The sequence below is a fragment of the Ursus arctos genome, unplaced genomic scaffold (assembly GCF_023065955.2).
Source record: "Ursus arctos isolate Adak ecotype North America unplaced genomic scaffold, UrsArc2.0 scaffold_6, whole genome shotgun sequence".
Lineage (NCBI taxonomy): Eukaryota > Metazoa > Chordata > Mammalia > Carnivora > Ursidae > Ursus > Ursus arctos.
In genome coordinates, this window is record NW_026623078.1 from 39,423,196 (window position 1) to 39,441,502 (window position 18,307).

Here is an 18,307-nt window from a genome sequence, read left to right on the forward strand (position 1 = left end):
TAAAATGGATCTAGTGTGTTAAGAGGGACAAATGTTTTCTCTTTAGCTGAACAAGAGCTAATTGTGTGTAAACACTTCCAAATTACTGCTTTCAAGTTCTCTACCTGAAAGTATGGGTATCTGAATTTGGGTGACTTTAGTAAAATTATAGAAGTGACCGAATCATTTAACATTTGATTACAAGTTTTATTAAATTTGATTTTTTTTAAAGATTGTATTTATTTATTTGACAGAGAGAGACAGCCAGTGAGAGAGGGAACACAAGCAGGGGGAGTGGGAGAGGAAGAAGCAGGCTCATAGTGGAGGAGCCTGATGCAGGGCTTGATCCCAGAACACCGGGATCACGCCCTGAGCCGAAGGCAGACGCTTAACGACTGAGCCACCCAGGCGCCCCTAAATTTGATTTTGAGTTAGAAAATATCAAGGAACGAGTAATGATATTTAGTCAATAATCTTGAAAAAATCAGTTAAAATTACTTTCTCTATAACTGATATAACAATCCTGAGCAAAAAGTTCAGCTGAAATATCAACAATAATAGATTGGTTTAAATTGGATCTTTTTCAAAACATTTTCTAGTTGAGTCAAAGACATTTATTGACTCTGCTATATATAATTCTATGCTGTATAATAATAAGTCCCTAATAGCTTTGCTTATCTTAATTTTTAATGTTCCAAGGTAGTTAGAAATGTTAATATTTATTCATTTGTTTATACCCAATAACTTTAAAGGGTCAGAATGGACAAAAGAAATACCAGATCAATCTAAAGAGTCATTCAGGACCTATCCACGTGCTGCTTATAAATAAAGAGTCCAATTCGTCTAAGCCTGTGGTTTTTCCTGTCCCCCCACCTGATGACCTCACACAACCCTCCTCTCAGCCCCCCACGCCAGCGACTCCACAGAAATCCAACATAGCGACTCAGAATCTGTCTGAGCAACATGTCTCTGAAAGAAGCCAAAATCTTCAACAGACACCAGCCACAGACTTATCATCAGGTGGGTCTAGAGCCTTTGTTTTAAAAAGTCAGAAGGGAGAATACAAATACCATATTAAACAAGTTGGTGAACTCTTTTGAATTTGTCAGCTATGGCTATTCTGCTACCAAACACAGGAGGCAAAATGGTAAGCTTTAGAAGTATTTAATGTCTCCGGCGTGCCCAGCACTGGGGTAGGTATTATGAGGAAAATTTAAAAACAGATCCTGCCCTTAATTATATTACTACAGATTTGTTTCTTAGGTAACGTAGACTTACAATCTGATTGTACATTCAGACACATACAATTGAATACAGTATAATGTGGTTAAGACTGTGTAGAATTATAAACAGTGACCAAGGAAAAAATAGTTAATGGGCCTAAGTATGCAGTTTTCCATGTTTGGAATTAATCGAAATTTGTTCATTTTTCCCCATTTTTACTATTTACATATATCAGGGTTTTGTTTTATCAGAGGTTTACTTTATAAGGTTCTTTTCTTAGTCACTCTAGGATAAATGATTGAATGTGTTCTGATTACCTTTAAGAAAAATCAAACTGGTATACAATATAGTGACATTTGCCTCCTTTTTTCATATTCCTTATTGTTATACTTTTTATTTGGAAAGCTTAGTTTTATAGAGTTGAAAAAAGGTCTCAACTCCAATTTTGGAAATCTTACCTTCCTAAGTTGTTTAATCTGAAATGAAAATAACTAAAACTCTAAAAACTGGGCATTAGGAATAGGGTCCACATCTAAATTATATAAATTTCCTTGACACTCAATTTTTTCCCGTAGTTACATCGCTAGGTATTTAGCAACTCCTTACTGATTCCAAATAAAAGGCCCACGGCAGATATTCTCTCAGTGGTTGCTGAATGAATGACTTAGACTTAGTCACGCCAGTCTGGATGTAATACTGCATATCATTAAAAACTACATTGTATACAACCCCATGTTTATTTTTACCTTTGGCATGCGTCTCATTGGAATGTGGAATGAGTCTTACTACTCTGGGAGTTCACAATAGTTCAGAATGAGGCTGTAAAGAGCTAACTGGACACAGAATATTTTTCAGCTTCTTGTCCTCCTTTACTTCCTCTGTAACTATTTCTATACTTTCAGATATAGAATGGGGGTGCACAGTGGAAAGTGTACTCCTTAAAAAGCTTATGACCTAATTATAATCTAATGGGGAATATATGAAGACAGGCAAGTTTATGTGGTTGAACTTAGACACAATTAGTGCATCAGCCTCCACAAAACATTAAAAAATTTCTGTATATGGTTTTGTATTTAGCAATAGTAGTAAGAATAATTTGGGGTCAGATTAGAGAGAACCTTGAATATCAGATTGAGCTGGGACTTTAGCCCATAAGCCAATGAGGATTTGTGAGCAGGGAAGCAGTATACTTAGAACCGTACACTGGTGAGCACAGGAGTAACACGATTAGGGCAGATGCTTTAGGGAAGCAAAAAGATTAGAGGCAATGGAGACTGAGAGATCTGATGTCTGTAGTTATGCAACCAGCAGAGAACATTAAAGCTAAAATGGGTGATAATAGGATTGGAAAGAGAAATAAAGATTTGAGAAATATTGTTTAGGCAAAATAACTTTGATACGTGAGATCTGGAGATAAATTTAACAGGAGGAATGAAAAGTTGTTGAAGTTTTAAGGTTGGGTGACTGGGAGAATTATGGTACCACTGACTTTGTAAAATTGAGGAGTCAGTTTTGGGACAACGATGATGAGTCTTTTGATTTACGTCTTGAGTTTGGAAGTTTAAAAGTAATGCCAAGCACAGAGCTGGTGCTCATGAAAATGGCATCTTTCCATAAAGGTCTATTACTTAACACTGTGTTGTTAATCAAGCTGCTGTTTAAATTAACTATTTAACATATACCGTAAATATATGCTGCACTTAAATATAACTGCTTTTTACTATTAAAATATATAAATAGAAATGTAACAAAACTTTATCACATTTCTGTTTCCAGCAGGATCTATTAGTGGAGATATCATTGATGAGTTAATGTCTTCTGATGGTAAGTAGTTTAAAATTTTACTACTTTATATATCAATAATGCTTTTCTAGAATTTGTAAGTGGCGTAAGATTTAAAAGAAATGTAGAACTATATTTTTTAACTGCTTAAATACTATGATGATTCACGAAAAATCTCCCATTTCATAGTAAGTCAGAGGCATCCTTCAGAATTTTTATTTTCCCGCATTTTGAGAAAAAAGAGCCCATAAGAGGATACTTATTACTATGTCACTGAGTTAATTTCTACAGTTAGCACACTAGCCCTTTTCACATCTGAAGAATTTGGCCAAGAGTAAAATAATATAGGTAATCTCAAAACCCAGTTTTGTAAATATCCCCACTGAGGCCAATTTCAAGCTACCAATGTGAAGTACCTGAACTATTACTAACATTAGCCAAGTTGTCATCTAATCTGAAATAATTTTTAAAAATCTTAAAAATACAAAAAATATTTTAATTACTTTAATAATAACTCTCTTGGCTTCACCTTTCTCTAAGTTCTTGGATTCAGTCCTGGTTCCTAACAAATATATCCAAACCTAGGCAGGTGCAACTGTTAAATAAGCAAATGGTACAATAACCATTTGCGATTAAACATTTCTGTAGAAACAGCACATCAGCAAATTAAGTAGAGTTCCTACTTCTGTCTTCAAAGTAGTAACTTATTTAGCAGATCAGAGGACATGCTTTGATCAATTTTTTTAAAAAAGATTTTATTTATTTGAGAGAGAGAAAGGAGAGAGAGAGAGAATGAGCATGAGTGGGGGATGGGCAAAGGGAGAGGAGAAGCAGACTACCCATGAACAGGGAGCCTGATGCAGGGATCGATCCCTGGACCCTAGGATCATAACCTGAGCCAAAGGCAGATGCTTAACCAGCTGAGCCACTTAGGCGTCCTGACCAATGTTTTTGAAGCACATATTTTAGCATGACAAGTTCTATAAAAATTTTAGCCTGTTTTTCTTATGCTATACCTATACATACCAATGCATAATCTTTAAATGAGAATCTTTCAAAATATACACTAGATACAAGTCATTAACTACTTTTCCTACTGTAAAATATTCTTATATGCAATTTAATTTGGATAGATGTATTTGAGAGCATTTTGTTGAACATCATGAACTGTATGTAAAAACCGTGTTTAACACTGAATTTGTTTTGCTTGCAGTGTTTCCTCTCTTACGGCTCTCTCCTACCCCAGCAGATGACTACAACTTTAATTTAGATGATAATGAAGGAGTTTGTGATCTGTTTGATGTCCAGATACTAAATTATTAGATTCCATGGAAACTTGGGACTGTTATCTACCTCTAACTGTAACATTTTAGACTTCTTAATAACCTAAGTATTTAAAATAATGAATGTAACATCTTTTTAGTTCACTGATTCTGAAGTGTTCTCTAATACTTTCTTTTTTACTTCACAAAACTTCAACCATAAAAACAAAGGGCTCTTTTCAGCCACAAAAACAAAAGCTTTTTTCAGGGGAAAAGGTGATTTAATACCCACAAATCCCCTCCACCCTCAAGTAATTACATTCTGGGATTTCAGCTTTTCTTCCAATTCTGAATCCTTCTGTTTTTTTCCTCTTATGAGAGGAAAGTTAAAGTAGACTTAAGGCCATCGAAAACAAAAAAAGTTGGCCAACGGCTCATCACTTGTATTTTTTTACTGCCACGAAACTCCGTATTTCTGTGTGTCCTCCAATCCAAACACACATTCACTGCCACTTATAAAGTGAAGGATGTAAGTAGGATATATTAACTGTTTCAGTGAACAGATTTTGTGAAGTGCCTTCTGTTTTAGCACTTTAAGTTTATCACATTTTGTTGACTTCTGACATTCCACTTTCCTAGATTATAGGAAAGATCTGTTTATGTAGTTTGTTTTAAAAATGTGCCAATGCCTGTACATTAACAAGATTTTTAAAAATAAAACTGTATAAAACATTTAATTTATTGGTCTTTTTGGGGTATTTGATGTATCTCCCGTGTATTACAACTGAGCCATTAATCTTGTTGCTTCATCAACATTAACTGGTTCGTTTTCATGACACTGCTGAGGAATCTGAAGGGAGAAAAATACTATATTTTAAAATGTAGATAACAACAGTGAACAAAAATGACTTGTGTATAATCTATTATCTAACTTAATTTCTTCTAGTCCTACCTTTGGAAGTAAAACAATAAAATCTCATATTTGGACTCAATGTTTTAGAGTCTGAATATGACTCAACATGCTGTAGATACTACAAGGCCAAGTACAGTAGAGATCCAAATACTAAATAGTACATTCAACTTACTGGCTTTAAAAAGTTGGAGTTTAACTTATTAGCCATAACAAAAGGAACTGATTTCTACTCACCAGCTGTTTCTGCAGAGGTTCAAGGGAAAGGCCTTTTGAGAAATGTGCAAGTTCCTTTTGTATATCTACAAAAGCTTTATTCACTCTGTTAACTTTTTCATCATTCACAATGTTTATCTTTTAAAAAAGAAAAAAGGCATTAATCTATAATCTTGTAACCATTAATGATACAATATATCCAACTTTAATTTAACCTTGTTAAACCTAAAAATTCATCAACCCTACCCATTTGTGGGGTAAATTCACACAAAAGGTCTTATGGTCTTACTGGGAAATTTTAGATAAAAGGTTCTGGTTTTTTAAAAACAAGAATTATGTGGACATACCTCATATGCAGAGTTGGTACAGGCACACTAAAATACAGGAGCACAGTCCTAGGCTATGGCACTATCATCTCTCGTTGTAAAACGAGGAACCTGGATCAAATGGCTTACTCTCCTTCTGACAGTCCATCTCTGAATCCTTCCCTGACCTTCTTACTTTATTGGAGTCCCGTCCAATTTCCTGACACAGTTTCCCTTGCAGCACTCCTCTCTTAAATCTAGGAAGTGGGGTGATATTCTTGTTGCTGCTCTCAAACCATTTCTCCTTAAAAACTCAGCTCCTTTGAACCTAATGCATCATCAGAACATTCTGACACCTCTTTCCTCATTACCATCACCTGCCAACACATTTACTTGCTCCCTCATGAAGAATCTCAAACCTGGGCTCACTGACCTCTCTCATGCCTGGTTAATGGGCTTCAACAAACATCTAATCCTATGGTTTCCTAATCTCCTCAGGTCCTCACTTCAAGGTTCTTTCTCCTCACCTACGTCAGCCATCCACTTGCATGGACCACCTCTGGCTGCACCATCACCTGTAACTGCACCACCTCCTGTTCCTCTAGCTCACTTAGTGTGCTAACATTAACAATTCTTCAGTCTTACCCAAATCGTCTCCCACCAATGTCACTGTTTTTCACATTTTCATATCCTTTATCCTTTAGCCAGCACAGATTCCATGGCCATTATTTAATCAATCACTTCTTTACACTCTCTTAACTTTCCTTCTCTTCTCTCCCTCAATCAAACCTGCTTGGCAACCTAGTTAAACTCAACTGACAGCTTTTTCTGAGCCTAAAACTGAATCTGGAGGAAATCATGACAGACTGGCTGGCTTCACTTTAAGTTCATGACCACAAACTTTAATTTACCATTTCCATAGTGCCTGGCAATCTTAAAACCTCCACCTAGTAAGTTAGGCCACTTTCTGAGAAAACTGTTTGATAATTTCTCCAACCAGCCCGCCTATCCAGATTTCCCTCTCTTAGATCTTCCCATTAGCGTACATAAAGCTTCTAGTACTCCTATTTGAACAAAATGATCTCCTTTCAGTTAAATATACCTGTTTTTCCCTAGCGTGGGGCGTTGCATTTGCTAGTCTCTGCCTAGAATACGCTGCTCCCAACATTTAACGGAACTTTAGATTACTTGCCCCTTATCATCTGGATCTTGGCTTCAATGTCAACTTTGAAGACACTCCTATGTAAAATTGTCACTCCCTACCCATATCATATCACCGAGCTTTATTTTCTTTGTAGCATTTACTAAGTCATAAAAATCCTTGATCAAAAAGCTTGACTGAGATAGTTCATGAAAACTGAAAGATAAAATGCTATATTTCTATGACTATTATTACAATTACTAAGTCCTGGAGAGCTGACTCCACCTACTACTTAAATGTGAAAACATTTCCTTGAAGAATTTTCTTAAAGAACCAACTTAATCTTAAGAAATTTCCCATTTCTCAATTTTTTTGGGAAAAAAAAACACAAAAAAGAGAAACTCCTTTCTTTTCGAATTTTGCATTTTAAGAAAGAATCTTATTTTATAGGTTTTTGTTTGAGTTGTAGATATCTTCAAGGAGATAACAATTACTGAGGAGAAAAAGATTGGGTGCTGACCAGCATTTTATGTCTGCTTCTGTTAGGAGGTTCTTGAATATACTGGAGTTCAGAGATAAGAACTGTTTCTGACAGTTCTATCATACCACGGTTTCTGATAATTTCTATGCTCTGATTAAGCTTTTAAAACTGTTCTTTGGATAAAATCTTTAAAAACAAACAAACAAAACTGTTCTTTAGAACCTCACGCATTTGCAATTAAAGTGCCTTTTTCTTTTCATACATCTACATCAAGATAGGTAAATTTTTTTCATTAAAAAAAATAAATGTTTAAAATCATCTTGCCTTTGTGAGAAAGGCTAAGAACCTATTTTAAATAATAACATTCAGTTTTCCAGTGGCTTTACAACTATGCTTTGTTTGTCAACAATAGTCAGAATGCTTAACTAATACTCACCTTCTTAAGATTAGTGGTAACTGGTTTTGCTTTGTTTTTAGACTTAAAGCTTTTTTGGCTGGCTATATGAAATACATTCCTGGACTTCTGCCCTCTTAGTTTGTTCTTGGCCATTGTCTAGGGAAAAAAAGAAAAGGAGCTCAATTAAGCTGCCCACATTTATGAACTATAAATCAATTTTAGTTTTTAAAGATACCAATTTGGTCTGAGAAATTCCATTTTATTCCTGATTATTTTTAAAGTTGCTGCATGTAGTAAATTACTTCCATGTCTTTCATCACTGCTAGGTTTTCTGCTATTTGAGTGCAGAGTATGTATTTAATTCTTTTATATCTAATACTTGGCCCACTTGGCCCATAGGAAGTACCATGTTAATTTCTGCTAGTTGAATTTATTAATACTATCAACACAATTGCTTTCTCAGCTCTCTGCAGCATCTGCCAATGTTAACCATCACCATTCATCCTGCTAGTTTACATACTACTATACCATTCTGGTTTCTATAATACGTTAGGATGGACTCCTGTCTCCTTCCTCCTTTTTCATTCATTTTTACTTGCCTCACTTTTCTCCTATGTACACTTCTTCAAAATCGGTCCTTAATCCTGACTTCCTACCTTAAATTACTTTTGCAACTACAATATCATCTCTATGTGAATGGCTCTTGTCTTGAAACTTTACATATTTTCTTTGCTCTATAGCTAAACACGCACTAAGTCTATAAATCCTACCTTAGAAACATGTCTCAAATCTGCTTTAACAATGCACATGAGGAAAATTTAAAAAATATTAATAGTTAAGATTTACTGAGCTTATAGTATGTGTATAAGCACTTTGTGAACATTTTATGTGCTTTAATTTACTCTGCATAACGCTTTGTGGGAGGTACTATTATCCCCATTTTACAGATAAAACTCATGCAAAGAGGTTAATTTGCCCTAATTTGCCCAATGTCACACTGTTAGTAATCAAGAAATGACAGGATTCAAAACCTGGGAGCCTAGACCCAGAGCTAACATTATGTAATATGGCTTCTCATGTATACATAAGCATAATGTAGTACTGACTAGTTCAGGACTGGATTACTGCTATAGTCCCTAGGTGCATTTGGTTAGACCACAGATTGGCAAACTATACCAAAGGACGATATTAGGTCAAGCACCTGTATCTAAATAAAGTTTTAGTAGAACACAGCTATGTCCATTGATTATGTATTGTCTATGGCTACCTTCCTGCTACAATTGGGGCCCACAAAGCCTAATATTTATTTAACAAATAGTATTTATTATCCGGCCCTTTGCAGAAAGATTGCCAACCCCTGGCTCAAGTCATCTGCATTCAAGTCTATGCCTAGTGCTATGTGATGAACCTCCCCAATATTAAAAACTTTGAATGACTCTTCCAATGCATTAGGGGCAGTGTGCTTTGTCCTGGTATATTGTCAGAACCCAAAATCTAGGATAAATATGTCAAACATATCTCCTGCTACCTCTCTGAACACACACATCCTAGTCTACCAACTGCTCTCTGAAAACACTTTGCATATTCCTCCTTTCTTTCCTTTGCTCAACGTGTATCTCTTGACTGAAATTTATATCCTCCTTCAATGTCTAGCTTCAGTAAACTACTTAGGCAATGCCTGTAAACACCAATGGTACTCCTCCTTAAACATGAACACAGTAGGAAATTCATGATTACTACAGAGGAAGTAGAAAATACACATCATATCCCCCCAATTAAATAATCTAAAATCCTTCCAATAGTAACCAAAATCTAATCACTTATCTAGTACTCATTAATAACTTACGATGTGCTAGGTGTGGTATAAAAATGATAGACCTACAAAAAGTGATATACATACATGTATGTGATACAAACACAGTCACATGGTTTGTCTTGCTAGAGGCAGCATACAAATGGACACAAGAGGGAGAAGTCCACCAGAGTTGTGGACCTGAGAAAGGTTCGTGGAGAAGGGAATACCCTGGAGGGTGGAAAAGTACTGAAATTCTCTGACAGCAACGTGAAAATTGGGATGACAAGAGACACAACGAAAAACTGGTACCCTGACAAGGGCTGAAGGCCCAAAAGACACCCGGGTTTCAGGCCTGGGCCAGCCGGACCGCTGCCCACCACGGTTGCCTGAGGCAGCGGGCGACCGAGCTCAGCCTCCAGGCCTCACCAGCACGAGACTCACCAGTCCTGTTCTAAACCCCGAAAACTTCACGCCAGTCTGCCAGAAAATTTATTAACCTCTCCTCATTACCTTTAATACCCTCGTGCAGCAACTCACGCTCCAAGTGACGCCATCTACACGCACAGGATCTTCAGGAAGTTCCGGGGAAGAAAGGAGCCAGTCAAAACTTCTCCTACAGGCCTTAGTTACGCCCACCGGGCGTAGCCCCACCCACCTAGCGGAGTCCCACCCACAGAGCGCCGACCAGACCAGGCGAAGCCCCTCCCACCGAACGTAATTCCGCTGTTGAGCGGGTTCCCACCCTCGTAATGTAGCCCCGCCCACAGAGCTATCTAATGTTTCTTCTAAACATAGCGAAGCCCCGCCCGTAAGGCGAAGTTCCGCCCACCATGGGAAATCCCGCCCCAAGAGTATCCCTTACCTTAGGCGGGATTGAGGACAAGTACTCGGCTCCGGCCAGCGAACGGCTTTGGAGATACTGCGAAGTCGGGACTTCCCGGGCGGGTAGGTATGTGTACAGAAAGCACTGAGGCGTTTCTGAGGTTCTGAGCCGTGAAGTCTGTCACAAGTCGGCCCTCAGCCGCAGACTCGTGGCTGGCTCTGCCCACGCTCCCCACGCTCCCAGGAGGTGGCGCTGCGCACCGCTGGATGGCGTCCGAGGCTTGGCTGGCGGTGCTGAGAACCTCGTGGCAGGGAGAGTTTGGAGCTATAATCTCCGAAGGAACTTTTGTAATGAACGAGAAGATGGAATGCTTTCTCTTTTCCTTGCTTCAAAAAGAGAATTGCTAACAGCACAGCAGAGGCACAAGAAAATATAAAAAGAAAACAAGTATCAGGGAACGTAGAAAAACTTAGAAGATTAACATTTTTTTGCCTTCTGGTTGTGTGAGTGTGTATTTCTCAATTAAGACAGTTTGAGTTAAGTTCTCTAGAAAATTGACTCAATTCTGCCAAGAGGACCTCTCCATTAAAGTAACATTTTTCACGTGTTTCCCAACTTATTTTGATGAGTTCATAGGAAAAGCCAGATTTTAAACGAATGTTGAAGTACTAACATGTATCAGTTTATTACTTACAAGAATTTAGCCCACACTCTAAGTTTCAAAATAAGGCCTTAATACCACTCCCCTTATGCAAGGACGCTACTACTGAGGCTCATTTTTTTTTTTTTAAGATTTTATTTATTTATTTGACAGAGAGCCAGTGAGAGAGGGAACACAAGCAGGGGGAGTGGGAGAGGAAGAAGCAGGCTCATAGCGGAGGAGCCTGATGTGGGGCTCCATCCCAGCGACCGGGATCATGCCCTGAGCCAAAGGCAGACGCTTGACGACTGAGCCACCCAGGCGCCCCTAGGCTCATATTTTAAGCCATTGGCTGGCGTCCACAAAAGTAGTAATGGACAAAACCAAACTAGGACCTGTGTGGGTTGGCCCTGGGTCGAATTTTCTTTCCTCCAAATCAGCCACTGGCCTGCTTATAGGAAGATGAGCCACTTTTACAGTAAATCATGTTATTGTGTTTATATTGAATAGATTGAGGGATAGATTGAGGAAAAAGGAATAATTACCTGTCAATATGTGTTTATTCAAATTTTGTATTCTACGAGTGACTTTTTAAAAAACAACTTAAAACGCTAGTATAAAATGTCCATAATGTGTGGGGGCAAAACCAAAACAAAACCAAAGCTACAGAAAATCATCAGATCCTTTTACCAGGCCTGAGTTAACCACAGATATTGACGCAAATAAGATAGGTATAATTCTGGTTCCTTGAATTGAAAAAGTGGAATGAATGAAAAAGTTACTTCATTTCTCTGTGCTTCCCTTTCCCACATGTAGATGACCATTCAGAGGATATGCCCACACCAGAGAACTTCCATTATCTGCTCAGCATCCTTTCCGGGGAACCATTCTTCTCCCATTAAATGGTCCTTGTTGAGCTGATAATTACAATCCTCCTCTAAAGATTTTTCAACTAGAGCTGGTGAAGAATGCTATCTCCCACATTTAGTGTCTTTGAATTGGGATGATGCGAAATTAAGGCTACAATTAGCCATCTTCTCCAGCAACTTGCAGGAGACCTGTCTGCAGTGGGAGAGAATGAGGGCAACATATAAAAGAAAACAGACCTGAGGAATAGAACACAGGACTCTGATGATGTCATTTGAGTTTTTGGATTCAGCCATAGATGGAAGAAAGATCTATCCCTAGACTTGTCAGTTACCTAAGCAAAAACATTGTTTTATTGGCTTAAACTTTCTTGGGTTATTTTATTTTAAATCATTTGTATCTGAAAGAGTCTTTACTTCTGTCCAAACTACTTTACAGGAGTATATTGCAGAGTTAATAAAATACAAAGCATGAGAACATAAGATATTACTAGGACAAAAGAAAAGATAGTGTTAATTTTCTAAATGCCATTTACTTATAAACCAAATGAATCATATATAAAGAAAAAAATAACTTCAAGTTTTCTAATCTTTAAAAATACATGCAAATATATTTCCAGTTTTTCTAACAACCTTAAAGATGAATTAAATCATAAGTGGAGAAAACATTTTTTCAGAAACCTTAGTTTTCCTGTTAAAACTCAGCATTGCAGAGTTCTGTATACAGATCTGGTCCTCAAAGGACTGTCATGAAAGCAATTCAACAAGTAAACACGGAGAGTTAGGGAGAAGAGGAAAATGAGAGCACACATAAATAATTACAAACCATTCATAACAAATCTCATAGCCCTTTATTGGAACAAACCTAGCCTTGTATAGATGATACTTTATGATAAACTTGTTTCATTGATTCAACTGTATTCTCCCCACTGCTGTTTCATTCAATCACAATAGTTTGACACTTTAAAAAATAACAGCCTATTTTGTAGAATGTTTCATAATTGGGAGTTTTTCTGTTTCCTCATAATTTGATTCAGGGTATACTTTTGGGAAAGGAGGTGGACAGAAATACCACAGAAATGATGCGCTGTGATCTCATTGCATCCCATCAGGTGGTTTGCGATTTAGATTTGTCCCATTATGGGGATGTTAACTTTGTTGCTTAAGATTTTTTTTTGCCAAGTTTCTCCACTGTAGACTTACTCCTTTCCCCCTTTTAATCAATGACTATTTTGTGAGGAGCAATTGAAACTATGCCAGTATCCCATCCCTCAACAAACTTTTATACTAGTTTTGGTACTTGATGTTTCTTCGATAAATTATTACTATGTTGATTCCCAAATTGTAATTTTTATATCTCTGTCTTCCTTCTATAGTCATCACTTGACATTCCATTGTAAGTAAAAACTTTATTCTCTGTCCATTTATTTATTCATTTATTTATTTATATTAGTACAGGCTCACGAGTTGCTATTTTATTCAATGGATTACAGCCTTTTATTATCATAATTTATTTTGATGTTCACATTGTCTGAGATTTGGCCAGTGAGTGCTCCTTCACATATATCCTTTTGACTTGTCCCCATTATTCTTTGACCACCTTCTCGCTTTTTGGCACAGCGAAACACTCCAGGTTCATTTTGGACCTATGCATCCCAAGTCCCAGAATTAGTCATTTCTCCATGGAGCCCTGGTTCCTTTCAGTGCAGAATAATATTTAGAAGCCAAGCTCTGGAATATTGATGCTTCTAGGCTTCAGTGGGCAGATCTAGGCAATGTATGCATGGATGTTTATACTATTTGCCTGTCTATCTACCTATCTATACACGTTCATACACCTCACCAACTGTAGTTATTTCTATATGTAAAACCATGAGTTTATGCCAGTATCTCCAATTTGAACTGAATACCATAGGATTTATTTTAGTTTTCTACCTTTTCATATTTGTAATTTATTTCTCCATCAGTGAGAAACCTGGTTCCCTACATATATTATTCTCTATGTATTATTCTTTTTGTTTTTTAAAAATTTATATATTTATTTATTTGAGAGAGATAGAGTGTGCACGTGTCAGGGAGAGAGAGAGAGAGCACATGGGCGGGGTGAGGGGCAGAGGGAGAAGCAGACTCCCTACGGAACAGGGAGCCCTATGCGGGCTTCGATCCCGAGCTGAAGGCAGACGCTTAACCGACTGAGCCACCCAGGTGCCCTTTATATATATTATTCTAAATATATGTACTAATCACTAATTTGATTTATCTTCCTGTTAGTAACCAATATTCCTTCACTGTTGCCACCTCTCCCACCCCGATTTCATGCAGGTGCCCCCCTCATCCCCACTGGGCTCACACCATCCACTGAATCATCCACTCTGGCTGCTGCCACCTACAGAGATGGTTTCTTTACCCTGCTCAGGCTCTGACTTTCCCTAAGATGCTGCCATCTCCCCTCCCTTATTAAGACCTGATGTCTTTTAGACTTAATTATGATGGAAGGAGGGAAGAAAGGAAGGAAGGAGGGAGAGAAAGAAAGAGAGAAAGAGAGAAAGAAAGAAAGATAGGGAAAGAAAGAAAGGGGAAGAGAGAAAGGAAAAGAAGAGGGAAAGGAGAGAGAAAAAGAAGACAAGTGGATAGCAAAGTTTGGATTTTTATTCTACAGGCAATGAAGGACTCCCCTTCCCTCCACACCTACACACACACACATACACACACACGCATACACACACACAGACACACCATATGGCTTGTTATAGGAAGTAATTGAGTTGGCAGCATGAAAGTAGATTAGAAGAAGGAATGGTGGCAGGCAAGGAGGCAGGGGTTCGGGGAATAAGTAACCGTAAGCCGGGGATGGCAGTGCACCTGCTGTGGCTCCCCTGAGTATCAGCTCATGAAGAACAGTCGATAAAAATGAGCTGCATTTTGCCTTGCTGTATAGTTTCTTTGTGGGCCAAGTAAATAGTAAAGCTACCTTCCAATGAATCTGCATTTCTTGTGAGGGGTCAGTTAGATCATGAAAATTTTCATGATTGATTATGGAAGAAGGGATTCTTTTCCCCACTAACCCCTCGGTGACAGAAGCTTTTAATTTTAGACTAAGAACAAACATATCTGTAACACAGTCTATATAAGAAAGTGGAGCAGGACAGACAGGACCCTCCACCTTTCTAACGAGGTCAAATTCCTTGAAATATCTGGAGGGTTAGAACCAAGAAATGAAAAGAGATCATTAACCTTTTTGGGGGAAGGAAAAATGACTCATTTCTGCAGGTTATTATAAAGCTTCCGGAGGTAGGTCACAGGCTTTAGTGTTTCACTATATATTTTCTATAATTCAAACATCATATTACTTGTATGCATGTTTATCTCTTGGCTAGTCCATGTACTCTTCAAGGACCGGTCTATTTCTCAAACACCTTTGTGTCCCCATGTAGGATTCTGTATTTCCAATGCATGGGAGGTATGGCATACACATTTGCTAAATGAAATAAAATTCCCTGAAGTATAAAAAAGCAAGCAAGGTACTGTAGCCAATATACTAGAAATAACTTTAAAGCCCTATCACCTTTACCATGACTAAAGATACCTAGAAGAACACTTCTTTTTATCTTCTTGTAGCGCAGTTCCTCAGGAATGCTAGGTGCCCAAAAAATGTGTTTTAATTTAATTGAACAGATTTTTATCCAGAGTAATTTCCTGGCCAAGTGCCTAGAAACCCTGAAACTAAACTAACTATAGTCACAAAGGAGAACTTGTATATGAAATATTTGAAGGTTAAGAATGTTCAAATACGTAGTCCAAAGGCAATAAAAATATTCAAAAGGTACATGAAGTCCTTTCACATTTTTTATGATGCTTGGGTAAAATCCAAGTCATGGTTAAAAATTACAGGAATTGTGGAATATTTAGCAGGTGCACGTTTAAAACTCAGAAAATTGGCAAAGGCCAAGAAGGCAGTGTGCTGTTTAATTACAATTTGACACTCCAAATTTCAACAGTATTTAATACAAAAAGTGAAAGGATGCTGTACTTTGTAATTATCAAGGTTAGCTGATAATGCAAATACTCAAGCTGTCTAAAGCTCAAAAATAGTTTTGTTTTTCAGTTAAAATTATGTTCAGGGTCCGTGCAGACCAACATCGACAGTTTTTGACTTTCCTCTTTATGTTGTTTTATAGCAACCCTGTTGTGCTGAAATCCTAAGAATTACAGGGGCATCTGTATTTTCATAAACAAAAAGTACTGAGGACTAAAAGTTCTCACAAACATTTGGCTCCTGAAAGACTTGATTTTCCTTTGGATTAGAAAAGTCATGAAGAGTCATTGTAAAAATGGAAAATTCAGAGAAGTATAGAGAAGAAAACAAATAACCAGCAATGATTACATTCTGATTTTACTTTCCATGACCTTCCTCTCATTTGGGTTATTGTAATAGCCTTCTAACTGGTTCCCCTGCTTTGCTCTCTATGCAAACCCAGTGGCCAGAGGAATCCTGCTAAAATGTTAATCAAATCATGTCATTCCTCAGCTCCAAATTCCCAAAGTTCCCTGCATCATTCAGAATAAAAGCCAAAGTGCTTACTATAGCCTTTGAAGCCATATGTGACTTCCCTTTGCCCCCACTGCTTTCTTCCCGTTCTGTAATCCATGCGAGTTGTGTTTCTCCTTCTCAACCCTTCTGCCTAGAGCCCTCTCGTCCTAAATATCTGCAAGGCTCCTTTCTCATGTCCTTCAGAACTTCTCTCGATGTCTTCTTCTCAGTGAGGGCTTTCGTGACCACTTCTATGAAGTTCCAAGTCTTCCTACATTCCTCCTCAGCTATCCCATATTGTCCCATAGTATACCATATATTTATTCATTTTGTGTTTTATCTGTCTCCTCCTGCTAGAATGTAAGCTCCAGACAGGCAGAGCCTTCTATCTGGTTTTGTTTGTTTGCTGCTATATTCGTTTTCTTTTCTTTTTTTAAAAGATTTTATTTATTTATTTGACAGAGAGAGACAGCAAGAGAGGGAACACAAGCAAGGGGAGTGTGAGAGGGAGAAGCATGCTTCCCGCTGAGCAGGGAGCCTGATGCAGGGCTCGATCCCAGAACTCTGGGATCATGACCTGAGCCGAAGGCAGGCGCTTAACCGACTAAGCCACCCAGGCACCCATATATTCGTTTTCTAATGTATAACAATCACCCCAAAATTTCGGCACTCTCAGCAACAATCCTCATTTATTATCTCATAATTTTAGTGGGTAAGGAATTTGGGAGGGGTTTGGCTTGATGGTTCTGGTTCAGGGTCTTTCCTGAGGTTCAGCTGGGTGTTGGCTGGAGTGGCAGTCATCTGAAGGCTTGACTGGGGCTGAGGGATCTACTTGCAAGGCAACTCACACATGTGGCTATAGGTTGGTGCTGACTAGTGCCAGGATGCCTGAAATCCTCTCCAGGAGGGCCTCTCCCTAGGGCTGTTTGAGTATTCTCACAATTTGAAAGCTGACTACCTCTAGGCTGAGTGATCCAAGAGAGCAAAGGAGAAACTGCAATGTCTTTTATGACCTGGACTCAGAATCCATACGCGATCACTTCCACTCTGTTTTATTATTCATATATGCCTCTCCTATTCAGTAAGGAAGGAAACTACACAAAGAATTAATGCCAGGAGGTGAGGATCGTTGAAGACTATCTTGGAAGCTGACTAACTAATGCAGTGACTATATTCCTTGGGCCTAAAACTGCCTAGCGTTTTTTTTCTTTTTTGAAAAAGATTAATTAATTAATTTATTTATTTTAGGTGGGGAGGAGCAAAGGCAGAGAGAATCTTAAGCAGACTCCACGCCGAGTTCAGAGCCTGATGCGAGGCTTGATCTCATGACCCTGAGATCATGACCTTAACCAAAACCAAGAGTCAGATGCTTAACCAACTGCACCACCCAGGCAACCCAAAACTGCCTAGGTTCTAAAGGTAATCTAATAAATATTTTGAACAAAGAATAAGTTCCACCACTCAGATTTTCAAAAATATATTTCTTTGCAGCTTTTTTCCTAAGCAATTATGTTATGTTATTTATTAAAAATTGGAATGTATTTCCAGGTAAAATTTATAATCTATAAACATAAACATATATACTTATTAATAAGTATATTAAAAATATATTTATGTCTTTCTAAAATTACATCTTTTTGATATACAATAAGTTACTTCAACTCTCTTCTTATCATTGACATTCTGTTGTCTCTAGATTTTTTTCTATTATAAATATATTGTGATGAACATCTTTTTACATAAACTTTTGAGAGGATCTCCTAATATTTTCTTGGGGAGCATGCCTAGGAATAAAAGCTAAGGTTATAAACACCTAAAATGCTTGATTTAAATGACCAAACTGTTTTCAGAAAGACCGTATATTTTACAATTCTACCAACAGCGTATGAGCATGCCAAATTCAACACACCCTTATTGGGATGGAGTCTTGATACTTTTTAAGAAGCTGAGATTTT

General features: G+C 37.8%; 2 protein-coding genes across 3 annotated transcripts in view; one reads left to right on the forward strand and one right to left on the reverse strand.

The window, feature by feature from the left end:
* The window catches only part of E2F5 (E2F transcription factor 5), a 24,797-nt gene extending 20,489 nt beyond the window's left edge, over window positions 1-4,308 (forward strand). Inside the window, exons 6-8 of one of the 2 annotated variants that reach the window (XM_026495815.4) lie at window positions 732-999; window positions 2,983-3,027; window positions 4,199-4,308. In XM_026495815.4, the coding sequence (XP_026351600.1) occupies window positions 732-999; window positions 2,983-3,027; window positions 4,199-4,308 (423 nt within the window). Of the gene's footprint in view, window positions 1-731; window positions 1,000-2,979; window positions 3,028-4,198 lie in introns of both variants that reach the window. The other variant, XM_026495814.4, reaches the window with a different exon arrangement.
* Window positions 166-10,136, reverse strand: RBIS (ribosomal biogenesis factor). The gene is made up of 4 exons (XM_026495816.4): window positions 10,003-10,136; window positions 7,737-7,853; window positions 5,395-5,511; window positions 166-5,097 (listed from the first exon to the last, which is right to left on the reverse strand). The coding sequence occupies exons 2-4, from the start codon at window positions 7,848-7,850 to the stop codon at window positions 5,026-5,028; spliced, it is 303 nt and encodes a 100-aa protein (XP_026351601.1). The 5' UTR covers window positions 7,851-7,853; window positions 10,003-10,136; the 3' UTR covers window positions 166-5,025.
* Window positions 10,137-18,307: the final 8,171 nt, after the last annotated feature.

Coding starts and splice junctions, on each gene's coding strand:
- RBIS (XM_026495816.4), bottom strand. CDS start 7,850: ATGGCCAAGAACAAACTAAGAGGGCAGAAGTCCAGGAATGTATTTCAT. Junction 5,512..7,736: donor TTACCACTAATCTTAAGAAG/GTGAGTATTAGT, acceptor CTTTTTTAAAAG/ATAAACATTGTGAATGATGA. Junction 5,098..5,394: donor AACCTCTGCAGAAACAGCTG/GTGAGTAGAAAT, acceptor TTCTCCCTTCAG/ATTCCTCAGCAGTGTCATGA.